Raw genomic sequence first — 17,788 nt, 5'->3', positions numbered from 1 at the left:
TGATAACATTTTTATACTCTTTCCTTGTCTTTCTGGAGAGGCAAGGGAGGCCTATCGTAGCCGATACCCTACTGTAGAGATCGACAAAGCATGTTACAGAAAGCTCAGCTACCAATTGGCTGAGAGGCTCTTAGCTCACGAAGAAGACGTAGTAGTAGGAAGGAGTCCCGCAGACTGCTTCACACATGCAAATCAGATTCAGATCACTCACCCGCTCCACTTGCCCTTCCTTGTGCTTCTGCTTGTACACCTTCAGCTTTGGAAGAAACGACTCAGCGTAATTCTTGTCTTCAAGTCCCTCCAAAAGTACCCCGTGGAAGGCGAGCCGGCAGGTATTGGCATGGATGTCGGTATCTAGTTTGGAACCAATCACGAGGCACAGCTTTGGACACGTGACTGGTTTCTCGAATTCCAGAAGGGCCCACTGTTGTTTGGGCAGTCGCCCTTCGCCCACTTGACTGCTTTCCTCGTTCGTATCAGAAGATTTGGAGTCTTTGGACAGATATTCCTCCTGGTAAAGGTACTCTTTTTCAAAATCCAAGCCTTGCTGTAGGGGCTCTTTGTCAAAGTCATCAGGAGCTGGACTGAAGAACATCACTCGGCCCATCACCGTCTCATGGCCAACTGTGATGTGGAACTTGGCCTTGGTGTGTAGCGAGCCACGGAAATATGGAATCTTCTCCACCGAGATGATGGCAGCGTGGATGGTGTGCAGTGAGTCAGGAGTACACACAAGGCCTCGCTCCAATAGCTTTGGGTCAAACTGCGTGACGCAGATGCCCACCCTGTCGCCCTGCATGGCGCTGCTCACAGGCTTATGGAACATCTGCATGGTTCTCACCTTCTTCGTCACCTGTCGGAGAAAAGTAAGCACATTAGGAGTGACAAGTAGGATATTTCTAAAAGCTGTTTGCAATGTGTTGTACTCTAAAGTCCTGTCCCAGTCTGCCTTGTCTGGAAAAGGATGGAAGGTCTGGCATGCAAGAAAACACTGGGAAATATCCTGCCTTAACTGCCCTAGGAAAGCACAGTGGACTCACACGTGCAGGGGTGCCGGACACAGAGCAATGTCTTGTGCAGAGGATCAGAAAACAATGGGTATAGGATAAACTTGATGCCTAGCACCCACCTGGTATTGTCTGCGGCCTTGCCCCATGGGTATCGTGGGCAGGTGTACTGGCAAAAGACATTATTCCATGCTTGCACCGAAGGAGCATGATCACTTGGCCTCCAGGAGTGGCTGCTGGCCACACTCATGGCCCAATTCACAAAGAGCCTATGCACTCATGGTAAGATCACCGCAATGAGAAACTGCAATCCGGGGATCCCACCACACCTGCGGTGACTCCGACACGAATGCGGAGACTCTTGGTGAATCAGACCCTCAGTCTTGTACCAAGTCTCCAAAGCGTATTTACACAGATCATGGCTTGATTGTACTGTAGGGAAAAGTACATGAAACATGGCATTTTCAAAGGGTATCTCTACTACCCACAAGGCATATTACAGGTTATGCCCAGGAGATAATAAAGGCATAGTTTCTTCACTCAGGGATAACCAGAGTCCATATCATGGAGGCATGTATCAAACGATACAAACCGAATTCAGGGAAAACTTTGATTAAGGGGCATTAAAATGGTCTATTAAGATCACATAGTGAAACAAGTTATAAAAATTTGAAATTCTCTGAAAAATTGTTATAAAAAAGGGGCATTACAGTTCTGGTTGGTCATACCTGCACATTCCTCAGGCTGCGATGCTTACGACATAACATATCAACACCACATTATAACATCATCAACGTGAGGGAAGCCTGCTTTTGGACTTGTACTCCAGAATTTGGGATCCTCGGTGGTTACTTAGCAGTGTCTCATGGACCATGAACATTTATACACATTTCTCTGGATACCAGGCAATCCTAACTCGGTCTTGACTGTAGGTTTGCCACCTTTCTCAGGAAAAATAATGGCCATGTGTTTATGTTTTGACATTCGAAATGAGAGAATACATGGGAACTGAAAAGCAGACTCTCAGTATGTTTTTGTAATATTGTAATTATGCCTTTATTTGTTTTAATAATCATTTAGAAATTAGACTGTTCGCAAATAGTATCCCAATATTTTAATAGCCTGGACTTAAAATCACAGGCCAGACTGGTAAAAATAAAATTAAAAAAAAGTCAGGTGTGATCCCTACCCACTGTGCACACCTTATGACTACAGAAGACATACGTGCTATGTCTAAACCAGAAAAATCGTTACCCAGAATTCAGTGCATCCTTAGCTGACCTTTGACATAACAAAACCCCGAGGAAAGGGGTAGTTACAGTCGCACGCGCTGGTCCGGTTAAGTTTTCAGGTTTAAAATACATTTCCTTTTCCACTATGATCATTATATTTAATGCAAATGCAATACAAATTCATAAGCTTAAAAAAAACAATGTTACCAATTCTCTGAAATATAAATGTAATAATGTGTTATTCTTTCGATCCAAGACGAAAAGGTTTCAGTTACAGTTATAACTCTACGACCATAACATCTGCCTAAAACACTCCTTCTGACCTCACACATAACACCCAATTACACTCCTTCTAGTTCCTGAACGAACATGGCGCCTGCCGGCCAAAGTTCCATTGTTCGAGAACATTCGGCCGCATGCTGCTCACTGCTAATTTAGCCTGCAGCTTTTCGAGGATAATGCAGCTTGCAAGTGAGGGACGGGTTAGCCCTTAATTCTGCTAACTTGGGATGTTTAAGTACACTACACACTACGCCATAAATATTAACTCCAGTTTGTAATTGCATTACAGAGTGAGGCGGTAATACAATCCCGGCTGCTGGGCCTGAACTGCTGTCTCGGCTACATTAGGCTGTCACTTAAACCCCTTAATCGTGTTACAAGCATGTTACATACTCCGGCTCCTACGGTTACTCTAAAGTCCTTGCACAGTTTCATCGGAGATGTAATGAAAAGCTTCTCGAATGGCAACCTGACATGGGAAAAAGCTAAGCGCTGCATCAAGACGGCTATCAAAATATGAGCTATAAATAGGTTTATGCGCATCTCACTTATCGTATTAAAAACCCTTTTAAAGCCCAAACATGCTCCAAAAAGGTAACTGTGACTAAATGCAAAATAATGGACAGAGTAGAACAGCTAGAAAAAGATTTTTCCATGATTGAACCGAAAACAATGAGGTCCCGTCACTTAATGGTGCGCGCCCACTGACACTCAAAGGACATTTCTTGCTCCATCAGTTTCCACCGGTATTGGGGATGGATCAAGGGCACAGATCAAGAGGGGTAGGCAGCTACTGATGGGGAGGCAGGTAAGGATGATCGGGGTCCAGGGTAAGCATGAGGATGGGCTACACAAAGCCGTACTGCAGCCACTAGAGTTCTCTCGAGACTCAAGGCAGGACACAAGGATGCCTTAAAACATGAATAACCTCTTATATCACCGAATTTTAAGAGCTACTAAATTATCTTGTTGTATCTGTTTGAGGGATCGAATGTCTAGAAACACTTTCAAGTGACTGTTAAATGCATGAGTGAATCAAAAAGCGGAGCCACCGGGGATTGTTTTTACAAAGATTCAAGGTGGCTGCCTTGGAAAAGGACCATTCATTCTTCTTGTCGATAGCCACACACTCTGCACCTTTATAAACGCAACGCCTGTCCACAAATCTCTACCACAGTGTCTAAAATGGACAATCAGGAATTAACAAGACTGAAGGATACGTAAGGTACAAACTACTGCCTTCCCAACTGCCCTCTGTAGGAACATTTGCAACTTACATACAAATCATTTTCCTACATAAACTTGAAGTCTGTTGTTGGAAATTGGGTTACTGTTTTTTTTTTGGGGGGGGGGGAGGCGAGGGGGGGTAAAACCATACTGAAGCAGAAACCACAATCTCTGTCAAGGTGAAACCCAAGCCAACCCCAAATTATCTTGTCCTTAACACTCTTGTTGCTTGTCACTAAAGCAGTCAGGCTTAACTTAGAGGTAATGGTTAAAGTATTCATGCAACACTTCAAACAATATTAAAGTGAAAACACAACACAAAAAAACACACCAATTTTGAAAAATAGAGTGAAATTTAATACATTTGAGATCAAAACGAAAACAATCGAATCAGTAGAACCGAAGATATGCAATTTTTAAGTTTTAGGTAAAAACAGTGCCTAGAAGCACAAAGCGCAAATTGTGGTTATCTGGTCACACCGAACCAGGGCAAAGTCACAAGTTCAGGCTGGCCGTGACGGAGTGCGGGCTAGATACAGGGTCCAAGTTAGGCCCAATGAACAAAGTACCTTAAAACCTGGCTTGCACAGCGTTGTGAGATCCAGCGTCAAGAATGCGTCATACAGTAGCAGTTTTGAGGGGCTGCAAGGTTGTGATGCAAAGTACTGCTTTGTCAATGAGGATGATGTTGACAAGGGGCTTGAGATGCGAGGACCTGCGTCAAAGATGTGTCGCGCACCAGTGATTCTGAAGAAACGGCTGGGCTGCGAATTGGAGTCCCGCATCATCCTTGACGATGCCAATACCTATTCCCCATTTATCTCACTGTCTATGAGCAATACACAAAAACTAGCTGTCAGCTACACCTAGTCATGTGACCCACGATACAGTCTGTAGAACCAAATGGCTAGGACAATAAAATGCCAACTTTCTATGAGTAAAAGACACACAAATGATGGACAGAATGCAGGACAAATCAAAACCGTCGCCCCCAGTCAAGATATCTGGGTTGAATCCACCATTTTTTTGCTCACCATGCAACCCCAGTTTAGACCTGGCCATATTGCAAATCAGTCTTGACCCTGTGCCTCATGGGAACAGTCCAGAACAAACTGCCAAGCCATGTACTCCCTGGACTGGAAACAAGCATCCTAGAACCGGTTTCCATGCTCACTACACCACTGGATTCAAGCTAGCCTGGCAGATGAAGGGTGATGCCTTGAAACTGGTCCCAGGATGCTTGTTTCCGGTCCAGGGCGGACCTGGCTTGGCAGTTCGGGTTGGACTGTTCCCACAAGGAACAGGGTCAAGACTGATTTGCATAAGGCTGGGTCCAAACTGGGGTGGTGTGGTGAGCAAAATAATGATGGATTTAACCCAGATCCTTGTGACTGGGGGTGAATTTTTGCATTGTCCAGCATTCTGCCTGTCAATTGTTTCTTTTGCATATGTCACCCTAAGAGGGAAGGGTATGCCAAGACATGGGTCCTGTGCCCACTACACCACTGGTTTCAAGCTAGCTTAGCTGATGAAGAGTGATGCCCTGAAACCGGTCCCAGGATGCTTGTTTCCGGTCCAGGGTGAACCTGGCTTGGCAGTTCAGGCTGGGCTGTTCCCACAAGGAACCGGGTCAAGACTGATTTGCATATTGCTGGGTCCAAACTGGGGTGGAGTGGTGAGCAAAGGAATGATGTATCCTTGAGACTGGGGTGAATGTTTGCATTGTCCAGAATTCCGTCCGTCAATTGTTTCTTTTGCAACTTTCTATAAGTGGCATTTTCAGAATTGTGACTTAAAATCCAACTCTACCATTTAAGAGGGTTTTAAATGACAATTCTTTAGATACCAAACTCAACATTTCTACTTGTTCCCAACTGAATGTTATCACTTATTAAATGTAATAAGGTAAGCACATTTTATTCTAAGGGATATGCAGGCCATTTAGTAGGGAAAACGAATTTAAGAGTTTTTTACTACCAGGACATATAAAAGTTAAAAGTACATGTCCAACTTTTTAAATACACTGCACCCTGCTCTATGAGCTGTGTTGGGCCTACCTTAGGGTTGACCTGCATGTATTAAAAAGAAAAGTGTAGGACAGGTAAAAATTGCATTTTAAAAGTACACACACAAGCTGCAATGGCACGCCTGAGATGTTTTAAAAAAGCTACTGAAGTAGGTGGCACAGTCAGTGCTGCAGGCCCACTAATAGCAATTAATTTACAGGCCCTGGGTACATGCAGTACCGCTTTATCAGGGTCTTACAAATAAATTAAATGTGCCAAACAGGTGTAAGTCAATGTTATTATGTTTAAATGAGAGAGACTAACACTTTAGCACTGGTTAGCAGTGGCAACGTGCACAGAGTCCTAAAAGCCAACAAAAATGGCTTAAAAAACTAGGAGGGTTAAGGCCCAAAGTTTAAGCATGATGCTGCAGAGCAGGACAAGCCCAACATCTGCACAATGAGTAGCTTAATGCAGGCACAGAACTCTGAGGTAATAAATTATTCTTTCATCTATCTAGCGAGGACCCATGAGAAACAAGCTAGATTTTTTAATACTATAGATATAATACTTTTTGTGGTGTATGGCAAGGTATGTTTTAGACTAACAACTAGTGGGGTAGAGTGGCTGCATGTGACTGAGCAGCAGTGAGTGGAGGCATAGCGTTCCATAGCGAGCGGCTTGCGAGCTTTAGCAGATCATGCATACGAGTGTGCACATCTGTGTGAGTGAGTGCCCGCTGGCTGAGTTTGTGGGATCTTGAGCATTAGTCATAGGGTCTGGTGTGGCAAGGGCGCGTGCAGCATAACCGCACCTGCTGAGAGGAATTCAACAGCCATTTGGCGCTACGTGCCTACAGTCGCCACAGACAGTAATTTCCATTTCTTGATTCAAGTGGGCTTTGCTCCAGGGTCAGCAAGTAGAAATAAGCTTGCTACAATTTCTCCCACTTACCCAACCTGACAGTATATTTCACAGTAGACTGGAAAACTTAGGGGAATGCCGGGTGGTAGGACGTTTGTGGTTCTCCACAGATTCCAGAGCTTTGCATCACAGAAATGTTGGGAAAATGTGTTTCTTTTAGTCAGAGCTTGAAGTTTGCAAGGAATTCTGGGTATAACAACCTGATGAGAGCCTTTCAAGCCACCCCATTCTGGATTCCCCTAGGTGGCTAGTTTTTAGGTTGTACAGGTTTGCTAGGTTTCCTGTAGTAAAGCACCCTTTTTTTGCATGGTTACCCCCTAATTTTCTGCCGGACACCGGATGCCAACTTGACTGAGTGTGTGCTCTAACCCTGCTAACCAGGTCCCAGCACCTGTGTTCTTTCCCAAAACTGTACCTTTGATTCCACAATTGACACACTTCTGGGACACATGCATGTCCCTTGTAAATGTTAACCCTGGTACCAAGGGCCTTGTGACCAGAGAGGGCCTCTGTGGGCTGCAGCATGTATTATGCCACCTTCAGAGACCCCTCACCTTATCAGCCACACACTGCCACTGCAGGCTGCACATTTTGATCAAACTGAAGATGTTTATTGTACCTACGGTTCTTTCGATCCTTTGACTTACGTTTGCGGTTTATGTGTTTGTTATCCCCTAGGCTCCGTCCCCGTTTCCGGACTCAGCCAGGTAACCTTTGTTTGAATATTCATGGGCACTTGTAGCACATGCACTATCACACCTTTGCTGAGAAGCACTATTTAAATGCTTATAAACACCATTTTCGTGGTTATCTTTAGGTCGATTCACGTTCCTGCATCGTGCCTCCCGGCAGGATCTTGTCTATGTGGGACAGTAAGTTGTAGCTACAACATTCAAACCACACCACATTTTGTTCCTCGAAAACTCTATACTAATGATTATTTCCTCGGGCACATGTATTCTTTCACTTTTGTTTAGAAAATTAAGGGTTACTGGTTTTAGTGATGGGTTATTCTCCTTCTTTGTGAGAACTTATTCTGCTTTAACATCACTGGCGGATTTCAACTTTTGAACCTTCATCTCCTTCTGAGAATTACTGGTTTCATTCCATGCACACAGCTAGGTAGGAGTTGCCTGTGCTCTATCTGTATTTTCGTGTTGCCTCATTCTCCCGGCTGGGGGTGTCTAATCATATGGTAGCAATGAACTTATTGTGTTTTATTTTATGGTGGTAACCTGAGGTTATTTCTTTGTTTACTTCACAGGAGCCACTGAAGAAGGGACGATGTGTCCCGAAATGCCTAGGGCAGCACACATTTGACCTGGCATTCAAGATTATTGTATTTCAACTAATGAATATGGATTATGGTGGAGCCAAACGTGTGTGGGACGCCACATGGTGGCCACCCTCATTGGGATTGGCCCCCACTCCCAAACAACATGCCAGGAACTTGGGAATCATCATGGATGATGCCCTGTACATGAAGGATCACGTCCGATCCCTCTGGGGTAAGGGCTTTGCCATACTAAAACTTCTCGCCAGGATATTTCCCTGGATACCCCTGGACTGCAGACGCTCAGTCACACAGGCCCTATTGGTCAGCCGCCTAGACTATGGCAATGCACTATTCGAAGGGATAAATGAACAGTTATTCTCCCGCATACAGGTCTTGCAAAACCAGGCGGCAAAACTGGTTTGCAACAAAGGCAAACAAGACTCGGCATCGGAATGCTTAAAGAAACTCCACTGGCTCCCGATGCGCCAGAGGGCTGCCTTCAAACTGCTTAGCCATGCGCACAGGGCTCTACATAAAACTGGCCCCACAATTCTTCAAGGGAAGATCGATTTCTATGTTCCCAATAGGAATCTACGTTCAAGTCAATCAGCTTTGGCTAAAACCAAGCGCATCTATAAAGTCAGAACAGGCGGTCGCTCCTTTTCTTACCTGGCAGCAAAAAGGTGGAATGACCTGCCTACCGACCTAAGACATACCACAAACTACCTTCAGTTTCGAAAAAAACTGAAAACACACCTCTTCCCTAAAGCGTAACCTCTCAGCATATGCCACCAGTAGTCCCTCCTGGTACATAGCGCCGTGATATCCCTAGGGATGAGTGTCGCGCTCTACAAATACCGCAAATAAATAAAAATAAATTATGGACAAAACCATGTTGAATGTACTATGCAATACAACTGAGATTGCTGTTGTTTCTTGATTTAATTTATGCGTATCACAAAACAATGAAAATATTGTGTCAAACAGTTTTTGTCTAGATGGTTCATTTGAGCATACATCACTTAAATTGTGAACGTTTTGTTTAAATTGTTCAAACAGTTAAAACAAAGTCTTGTAGTGCACACAGTCTTTCAAGCAATTTCTTCGCTTGATTCACTTACATATCACACCTCCCTGGGTGCCATACTCCCCAACACTGCCTGTGGCATGGGTAAGTCACCCCTATAGCAGGCCTTACAGCCCTAAGGCAGGGTGCACCATCCCACAGGTGAGGGCAGAGCTGCATGAGGAATAAGCTCCTACGGTGTCTGTGCCATTCAGAGACATTGTAAGTGCAGTGAAGCCATTTTGAGCACATGGGCTGGTACCAAAATACTCAGCATAATAAACCCACACAGATGCCAGTGTTGGATTTATTAGAAAATGCACTCAAGAGTGCATTTGTAGAAAACATTGTCACAAATGGTTCTTTTTTCTAATCATTTTCAATATTTCTTTATTTCCTCAGTTTCTTTTGAAAACCCTTAAGGGTTCTACACATATGACCCCGGCTGAATTTGGAATTTTGTCTACTTTTCAGGAATATATAGCTTTCCTAAATTCACTCATGGGTTTCACACTGGTTTCCACCACAAACTGAAAGTAGGTTTTAAGCACAAAAAATAAGTAAAATGGGCTGCCACTTTGAACAATGCAAAAACGGTGGTAACAAAAATAGTTTTTGGATTCAGTTCTGCAAGTTCCCAAAAGCTGGGACGATGGTGACTTTAGCACAGCAAACTGTTCGTTGATGCCGTTTTTAGGAATAAAACAGAAACTTTGAACCAGAGCACTTTTTTCTTTTTTTACCCCTAAACTCAAAATGTAGCTATATTTTGGATATTTTCTCGGTCCCTTCTAGGGTAATCCACAAACCCTGGGTACATTTAGAATTCCCAGTATGTTGAAAAAAGGGATACAGTTTGTTGTGGATACCTTATGTGGACAAAAAGATATGATGCGTCTCTTAGAGTTTAACCAGTCATTTCCCTTCCTATGTGTATGTAGTTGACTCTTATCACTAGTGTTTGCAGTGGACCTTTGTACTCTCTACCACTCCTATGTGACCCTTAGAGTATTTCCAGTCATATCCCTCCTGTGTAGATAGAAGATAACTCTAATGACTAGTATCCTATGTGATTTTTAGATTGTATCCATGTGTATCCCCTCCCTGTGTTTAGATATATAGCTTTAACGACTAGTCGCCTGTGTGACTGTTGGAATATAGCCAGGTGTATCCCTTCCCTCGTGTGAAGAGATAACCCTATTCACTAGAACAAAAAGAAATGTGTTCCTTATGTAACGTAACGGATTCTATGTAAAGTGCTTTGATAACATGTAACGGAACTGTTGCTATGTAAAGCGCTCTGATAACCTAATCGATTCAAGTTCGCGCTATATAAAACTCTAAAAATAAATAAAATAAATAAATGGAGGCTCAAGTACGAACTACCCCAAATAGCCAAAAATGGGCTTAGCTATGGGGGTGGTGGAGGCAGTGAAGGGTTAAGGTTATTGATATTACAGTTACTTTTTATGTTTTCTGATTTACTAACGAAATGATACATTCTCACACCACAGTGATTCTGCAGTTTCTGTAATTTCATATGCATAAATAATGTATAAAAACCCTCGATTTTTAGGGTCAGCAAGAAGACAGGATTACCCTCCCGAGTTTGCTGCCCACCTGAGAGTTAGAAATAATTTCTGATTTTACATTTCTCTGTATTGCCCTTTTATTAAGAAACTTCGTGGTATTATATCTGTATAGCTTAATTTTTTTTATTTTTTTAAATAAAAAAAGCCTACAACTTTTTATTGATCTAGAACTCAGTTATTGAGTTTGCCCATTTACTTAATAAATTGTATCTCTGACTTTAATGCATTGGGAGGTGCCTTAACGAGTGGGCACATTGCTTCGTGGAATTGATGTTTAGTACCGTCTAAGATCCATGGAATGTGGGCATTCTGATTGAGGTAAAATTATGGGGGTCTAAAATATGAGGGTACCCTGAGCCCACATCACTGAGTGTATGAATGCCTCCTTCAGATTCACAGATAGAATGATATTTTATTATATCAATTTTAAAGCAACTAAAAAAAGTGTACACTTCATTCCAAACAAAACAGCGTCACATGCACACAAATTAAACACTACAAATGGTTAGTTATTGGTCTCCTAAATGGCTGCTTTCAGATGAACAACTGTTCAGGAACTGGTTGGTAGATTTCTAAAAATGGGGTTCCTTTGAGAAACAACATCAAAGACACCAGTGGTAATAGAGTCTGTGGTGCCACCTCTCTCTCTCCAGTAACACGGGAGCACCCGATAAAATGAAGACCCGATGATCATCGTTCCCTTTGAAAGTAAGTTACACAGCCCATGGAAACTGCAACCAGGCACGTCTTGCAACCTGCTCACATTTCCAAGATATGAAGGCGCTATCGCCCACAGGCGCCAGCCACCCGTCCTGCAGCCCCTGGTCAGACGCTTAATGAAAAGAACAAGTGGGGTCAGAAGCAGAGCAATGATACCTTCTCCTGGAAGGAGAACCCTCTTCTCTAATCATAAAAAGATACAGGCTTTGGAATCTGCACAGGGCGGCTTGCTAGCGATACTGGAATGCAAGGTAAAGTTCACCTTGGCACATCCTCAGACACATGGGTTGAAACCTGTCCAAGGTTAATGGTCAACTGGGATCATGGCCAGAGAGTCTGCCAAGATCTCCTTCCCAAAGCATTTCAATTTGTCTAGAGCTGAAAAGGGCATGACCTTAAGTTCTACTCCAATAGAACTTCCTAGAATACAAACATCTCAGTGTAAACAAAGAGATGCTGCTTTACAAACCAAACAGGATAAATAGGTCATAAATCTAAGCACCGTAAAGTTTCCAAGCGAGAGATTACGCTTAAACTTTGATGTTAGCTGATCATATCATCGGAGATGTTAACCTAGCAAGCCGAGGTTTTGTTTGTTATGTGATCTTAAGTTAGGAAAGGTTGGCCCACACTCTGGCCGCCTACTGTTGTCAATTTTTAATCAGTTTCTCTTTTGAGCTGGAGCAGATGTGTCTCTAGTAAGAGCCTTGAACAACAAGGTTGTCTTGCACTCTCACAATAGTTGGCCAATTTTACTAACAACACTTATTACACCTAGAAGGCTCCCCCTCATGTTTATGTCCTCTATTCTGGATGCATTGTCATTAATCTTGTCTCACCTAATTGGATGGCTCCTGCTGGCAAGTCGATGGTAAAAAGTCACACGAAGAACTCTTGGGGCCCTGTTTGGGCTCTACCGTTTATACAATACACAAAAAAATAGAATTTTGTAAATCAGCAATTTTTCTGTGTAAAGTTGAGTTTACCCCGTTTCCACATAACCCACAAACTGCTACATAACGGGAGAATTTTTAACGAAACTAATTGTGTTTCCTGTTATGCATACACTAATACTTTGAAAAAGATACGCGGCAATCCTTCACCTGTTGACTGCTCAATTTAATAATTAAGGTGGTAAGGATTTTTGGCCAGAGAGTTCCATTAAACCCAATGTTCTCAAACTCAGGTTGGAATGGGGGAACAAATCTCTTTTGTTCTAAGCAGGAAACAAAACCCCTATGCTACTAAAAATGCTCTCGGCTCTCAGTCTGACCCCCTTTAAGGAAGATTGATCTCTCTCCACCGACCTTAAAATCATCTGCCTCTCGGGGACCTCGCTCTAGGGCCTTGCAAACGCCATCTGCTTTGCTCCCATGAAAGACCATTACTCCTCTCTACAACCCAGCCATAAAGACCTGCTCCAGGAATAAGAAGAAGAAGAGGCATTAACTAATTCTCAAGTGATCCCTTTCATTCCCATTGTTGACAGCATGTGGAAAAAGAAGCACAAATTATCCCAACCTGGTGCTCACCTAAAGAACCTGATAGATATTAAGCCTCTCCACAACTGCCCCTGGGATCATTCCATAATGCCCTTTGAGGGCTATTTACATATGTTTTTACATCCTTGTGGTACCCCTAGACATGGTAGGGGTACCACAAAGCATTCTATAAAATGTAGTGGGGGGGGGGGCTGCAACGAGTGCAGCCGCCCGCCAGAAACATTTAACAAAAAGTTGCAGTAAGTCTCCTAGAGTGTTCCGTACATGATGAAAGCAGAGCTTACTACAATTTTTAAAGTACTCCGAGCTAAAGTTCTATGCTCTCCAGCTAGAGTGTAGGGACTCCTTGTGTTTGGTCCTAAGTCTGCATTTTGTAGCTTGAAGAGTGTTAAAAAGCCTCAACAGGTGCTTATGGTTGTTCGAAAACAATTATTTTACTTAGAATATTTTGATTAATATTATAAATATAGTATTATATGATTTCATGACAAAGTTAATATGGCTGCTTTATATAGGTTGATGTGCTAACCCAATTCTAAAACAATTAGGCCAGCCTTTTATATTTTGGTTGGTTTTCTGACCCTTTGAGAAAGCCAGTAAGCCTGCCTTATATGTTTGTGCACAAGGGAGACTGGAGGGAATTATTTTGTTTTGGATATAAAACCTAAAAATCTGACGTAAGAGTGTTCTACTGCCATGCCATTCAGGGCAAGAGATGTGCAGCAATAAATTCCTTACAGAAATACAAAGCTTATAGTTTTTTTAATTTCCACATAGTCCTGAGTTTGATATTTGTCATCAAATTGACAGTGCATCACAAACAGTGATTGCGCCACAATTTTTTGGTTTGCGCTATCATACATGATTGATAGCACTCAGAGTTCGAAGTGGGCTAGCGAACAGGGGAACAATGTTTTCAAGCTTTATTAATTTGATAAAAAACTATTCCCTTAATTTTTCTCAAGAAAACAACTGTCTCTGAATGTTTGAGTTCTGCAGATTGAAATGGGAGAATAAGAGCCATCCAATCTAAAGTATGAATGGGGGAACTAGGACAGGATTTCATTGATTAAATCTGGAAGTTGTTCTTTTAGTTGAGACCTAAAAAATGTACATTAGGTATCATCAGCATCTTACTAAAACCATAACTTCTGAAAGAATTGTAAAAATCTAAGCAATCTTGCGACACATTTTGTGAAAGCCTATTCGTACAATGTGCAATCTTATACTGTAAGCCCGACTAGGAGTTTGGAGGCCCTACCGCGCAAAAACCGCATCTGCAGTCGCTATTCACCCACATCACGGGCAGCCTTTAGACCGCGGTATTACGATTTGACCGCGGGGCCTGCGGTGTGGTGGTCTTGTGGCAGTGGGCAATAGTTTTCCATATCTATCGATGCCTGCGTGTACATTTCGACTGCACATGTGTCGAATGTACACATATGAATGATACACATGCAAAGATACCACCGACCCATTGCCGGAGTCCGGCCCATATGCGGCCAGTCCAGCAATGGGTATATGGCACAAAAAGGGCTCACCTGTAGTTCATCACAAACAGGGTTGTATTCTTCGGGGTGAAGACGCTGCTGTGAAGGGGGGATGGGGGGGGCTAGAGAAAGGGATCCAAGTCGAACTCTGCCTGGAGTTTGCACCCCTAATCCTTTGTAACCACAGGCTCAAAGCTGGCGGTCGGCTTGTCGTTAAGCCAACTCATAATACGGACGGCGGTAGAGCACCTCAGTACCGCCTTATGCAAGCTGCCTTTTCCCGGCAGCAACCTCAGTGGTGTGCTGGCGCTGTCAGCAGTTTAGCCACGGTCTTTGTATACGCAGTCCACCCATCTCTTATTATGGCGGTCGGACTGCCAAGCTCGCCGTGTTCGGACCGCCAGGCTCATAATAAAGTCCTGAATGTAATATATCTTTCAAACTAAGGACACATATTCACAGTGCTTTCTGTCACAGGCCTGGACTTCTAAGCACTCTAATTACACATCACTATTTCCACAGTGCACTGACCAGGATTCAAATCAGTGACCGTCCGGTTAAAACCACAGACGTTTTAAGTGATTGCATTAACCAACCAAGCTTTCCTACCAGAAATTGCATTTTCCAAAGAGAAATTAAAGTTGAATGTATTTTTTCATTTAAGGTTTGTGGATTTCATTTTATATGCAGTTAACTGTAGGTGAAAGGCCAACAAAATCGACAATATTTTGTTCTTTTTAGCCATGTCTCAGATCTCAACCCCCATCCTCTCCGATTCAGCCCCCACTGTACTAAGCATCACAATTCCCACACTTTGCTTTATTCACTTTCACTGCTGATTGTACAAACTACATTCTCTAGGAAAATCTACTCCTATTTGAGGTTGCTGGACTCCAAACCTTCAGGGCAACGTTTCCTTGGTTAAAATTCCATGATGTATGTTTGTCCATTGGAGAAATGCAATAAAATACTTAACAAATTTGTTAAAAGATAATGAGACTTTCTGCACGTTTCATTACATCGATACGTTAAAATTAGATACTGATTGATTTATTTATTTGTTAGTTTTATTGAGCACACAGGGTGACCTGGTGCTAGCACATAGGTTTTTAAAGTAATGCTAAATTTTAAGATATTCAGTTCTAGGTGTCACTCGGGCAGCAGTCTGTGCCATGCCTGAGCAGTAATCACAGGAAAAGCCCATCCTCCCAAACTTGCTCTCCGATATTTAGGTACCGTGATCAGACAGGCAGAGCGGAGGAATGTCTTTTTTAACCCCTTCGCGCGGTGCAAATATCGGCACGGGGGGTGATAGGGGGTGAGCGCGGCGCTGCTGTGCTCGTGACGGAACCATGCCGTCATGAGTCACGGGTGGGGTGTGCTCTTAATGGCGTGGTTCTGTCATGGCCCCACTGCTCATTAATTCGCCTGCACAGGTGGGGAATTAATGCCGCGTGGACGGAGCAGCAGCGGCATCAAAGAACCACGTCGTCATGAGCACACACCGCCCGTGACTCATGACGACGTGGTACGTCATAAGCATGCAAAGGGTTAAACATCAGATATATGAAGACCGTGCTAAAGGGTCTTGAACCCGCATCTCATATGAACTGAGAGCCAGATTAACTGGCAGAGTAAAGACGAGACTCTCTCAAACTTACGCCTCCCAAACATTAAACTGGCTGCTGTAAGCTGTATAAGCTGTAAACTCTTTTTTTTAAATATATCTTTATTAACCTTTTAAACATACAAGTTATACAAATATCAGCATGTGCCAACCAGGGATATATCACATCGAGTGGGCCTTTTCCTAAAGTTGTAACCTCTTTATAAGGTTATCTGCAAGTCTAACATAGAGAGCACTGCAATAGTCCAGTGTGCTTAAAATCAGTGCTTGCACCATCAACTGTCGAGAATGTTGAGGAAACTTATGCGGGGTTTGCTCCCATACACAACCCTTATTGTGGTCGAACTGTGGGGGAGTACCCGGCCTGCCAACCCATCGGACTGCCCGTTCTATTATGAGTCAGGCTGACCTACAGGTTTTCAACGGTGGCGACCCCACGGATTCAGCTATTATAAACTTATACAGATAATCTGGTAGAGTTGATGTAAGAACATTAGAACGCCTACCCTACTTGGAGTTGAAAACGGGATGCATTTAAAAAATAAAATTGAAACGTTTTCGTTACATTTTTTTAAGGGAAGGCAGTAGTCCCTCAAACCACTTCCAAACTGTAAAAAATAATCTTGCATGCATGTGCAAAGGTGAAGGGGTCCGCTGGAGACCCCTTCACCTTTGAAATTACATTACCACCTACTTGAAGTAGGTGGTAATTTGCGAGGGTCTTGAGACCGCAATTGCAGTCACAAAACATTCATACATGGGTCATGAGTCGCTAGTAGGAATGGAACATCTCTTCCTAATAGCGAGTCGCAAAACCTGTTTTGCAAGTCGCTAATTGATTAGCGACTTGCAAAATAGGTTTTGAACATGGGTCCAAGGTTTTTAGCGCATGCAAACCGGTCTAAAACCTGTTTCCGCACGCTAAAAACGTCGCACTTTGGCCCAGAATGTAAAAAGTAAAGCCTTGTACTGGCAGCTATGCAAAACAACACCGAAGGTAAAAGAAAAGACTTGTACTTGCAAGTATGTAAAACAACACAGATTGTAAAATGGAAAGCCTTGTACTGGCAGTTACTCATCACATAGGGCCTGATTCTGATGCGGTTCGGAAATCTTTCAGATCAAATCGGTTTGGAAATGGTTACCAACTGACTTGGATCGGGAGAGTCCGACCGACCGAGTATGATGCATCCGTTTGCTTCCAGATACGATTTGGTTGGACTTCCATTGACTTCTAAAGGAGCCTATATTCCTAACCGATTTGTAATCTGGCCTTCGGTCGGGAAGACACGTTCCCGATCCGATTTGGAAAGAGCAAATGCCGTTAGGAGGCCTTACTAACTGCATCATAATCAGGCCCATTGTGTTCTACCTTCTAATGAAACCTCATTGACAAAAGGAACAATTATTATCAGTCAATTATGGACTATCGCATGTTGGCATAGATTACTAGAAATAAATGAATTTAAACTTGATCAATAGATCAACGGTAGATGGGTAAAGCACCTCCCCAAAGGCCCATGGTTGGCAGGTGGCCTCTGCATTAGTTGATCCTTCCTGAATGAATCAGCCTATGTGGCTGCTTCTGCATGTACTCTGGTCCAATGCTCCAGATGCTTTGAGCATGGTGTTTAGAACTTTAAATGTGCGCATGCCTCCACCGATAGCCAATCAGGGCACTTTAACGCATGCTTGATTTGATCTACTTCTCCCTACTGCATTTGAGTCTGGCATTTCTCTTTTTAGACAGACTGCAGTCCAGAAGTCCAGCTGGGCCTTGACTACTTATCTGGTTAGTTCCATGGGGTGTTCTATTTAACTATTTGGTAGAATGTTC

The 17,788-nt window shown here is 43.1% G+C and overlaps 1 protein-coding gene across 1 annotated transcript in view; it reads right to left on the bottom strand.

The window, feature by feature from the left end:
- Nucleotides 1-17,788, bottom strand: part of EEFSEC (eukaryotic elongation factor, selenocysteine-tRNA specific) — a 675,218-nt gene that overhangs the window by 273,122 nt on the left and 384,308 nt on the right. The window contains exon 5 of the mRNA XM_086939292.1: nucleotides 212-853. Coding sequence (XP_086795418.1) covers nucleotides 212-853 — 642 coding nt within the window. The remainder of the gene's footprint in view (nucleotides 1-211; nucleotides 854-17,788) is intronic.

The sequence above is a fragment of the Lissotriton vulgaris genome, chromosome 9 (genome assembly GCF_964263255.1).
Source record: "Lissotriton vulgaris chromosome 9, aLisVul1.2, whole genome shotgun sequence".
Lineage (NCBI taxonomy): Eukaryota > Metazoa > Chordata > Amphibia > Caudata > Salamandridae > Lissotriton > Lissotriton vulgaris.
The sequence above is the reverse complement of the archived record's forward strand: the minus strand, read 5'-3'. Positions and strand labels throughout refer to the sequence as shown.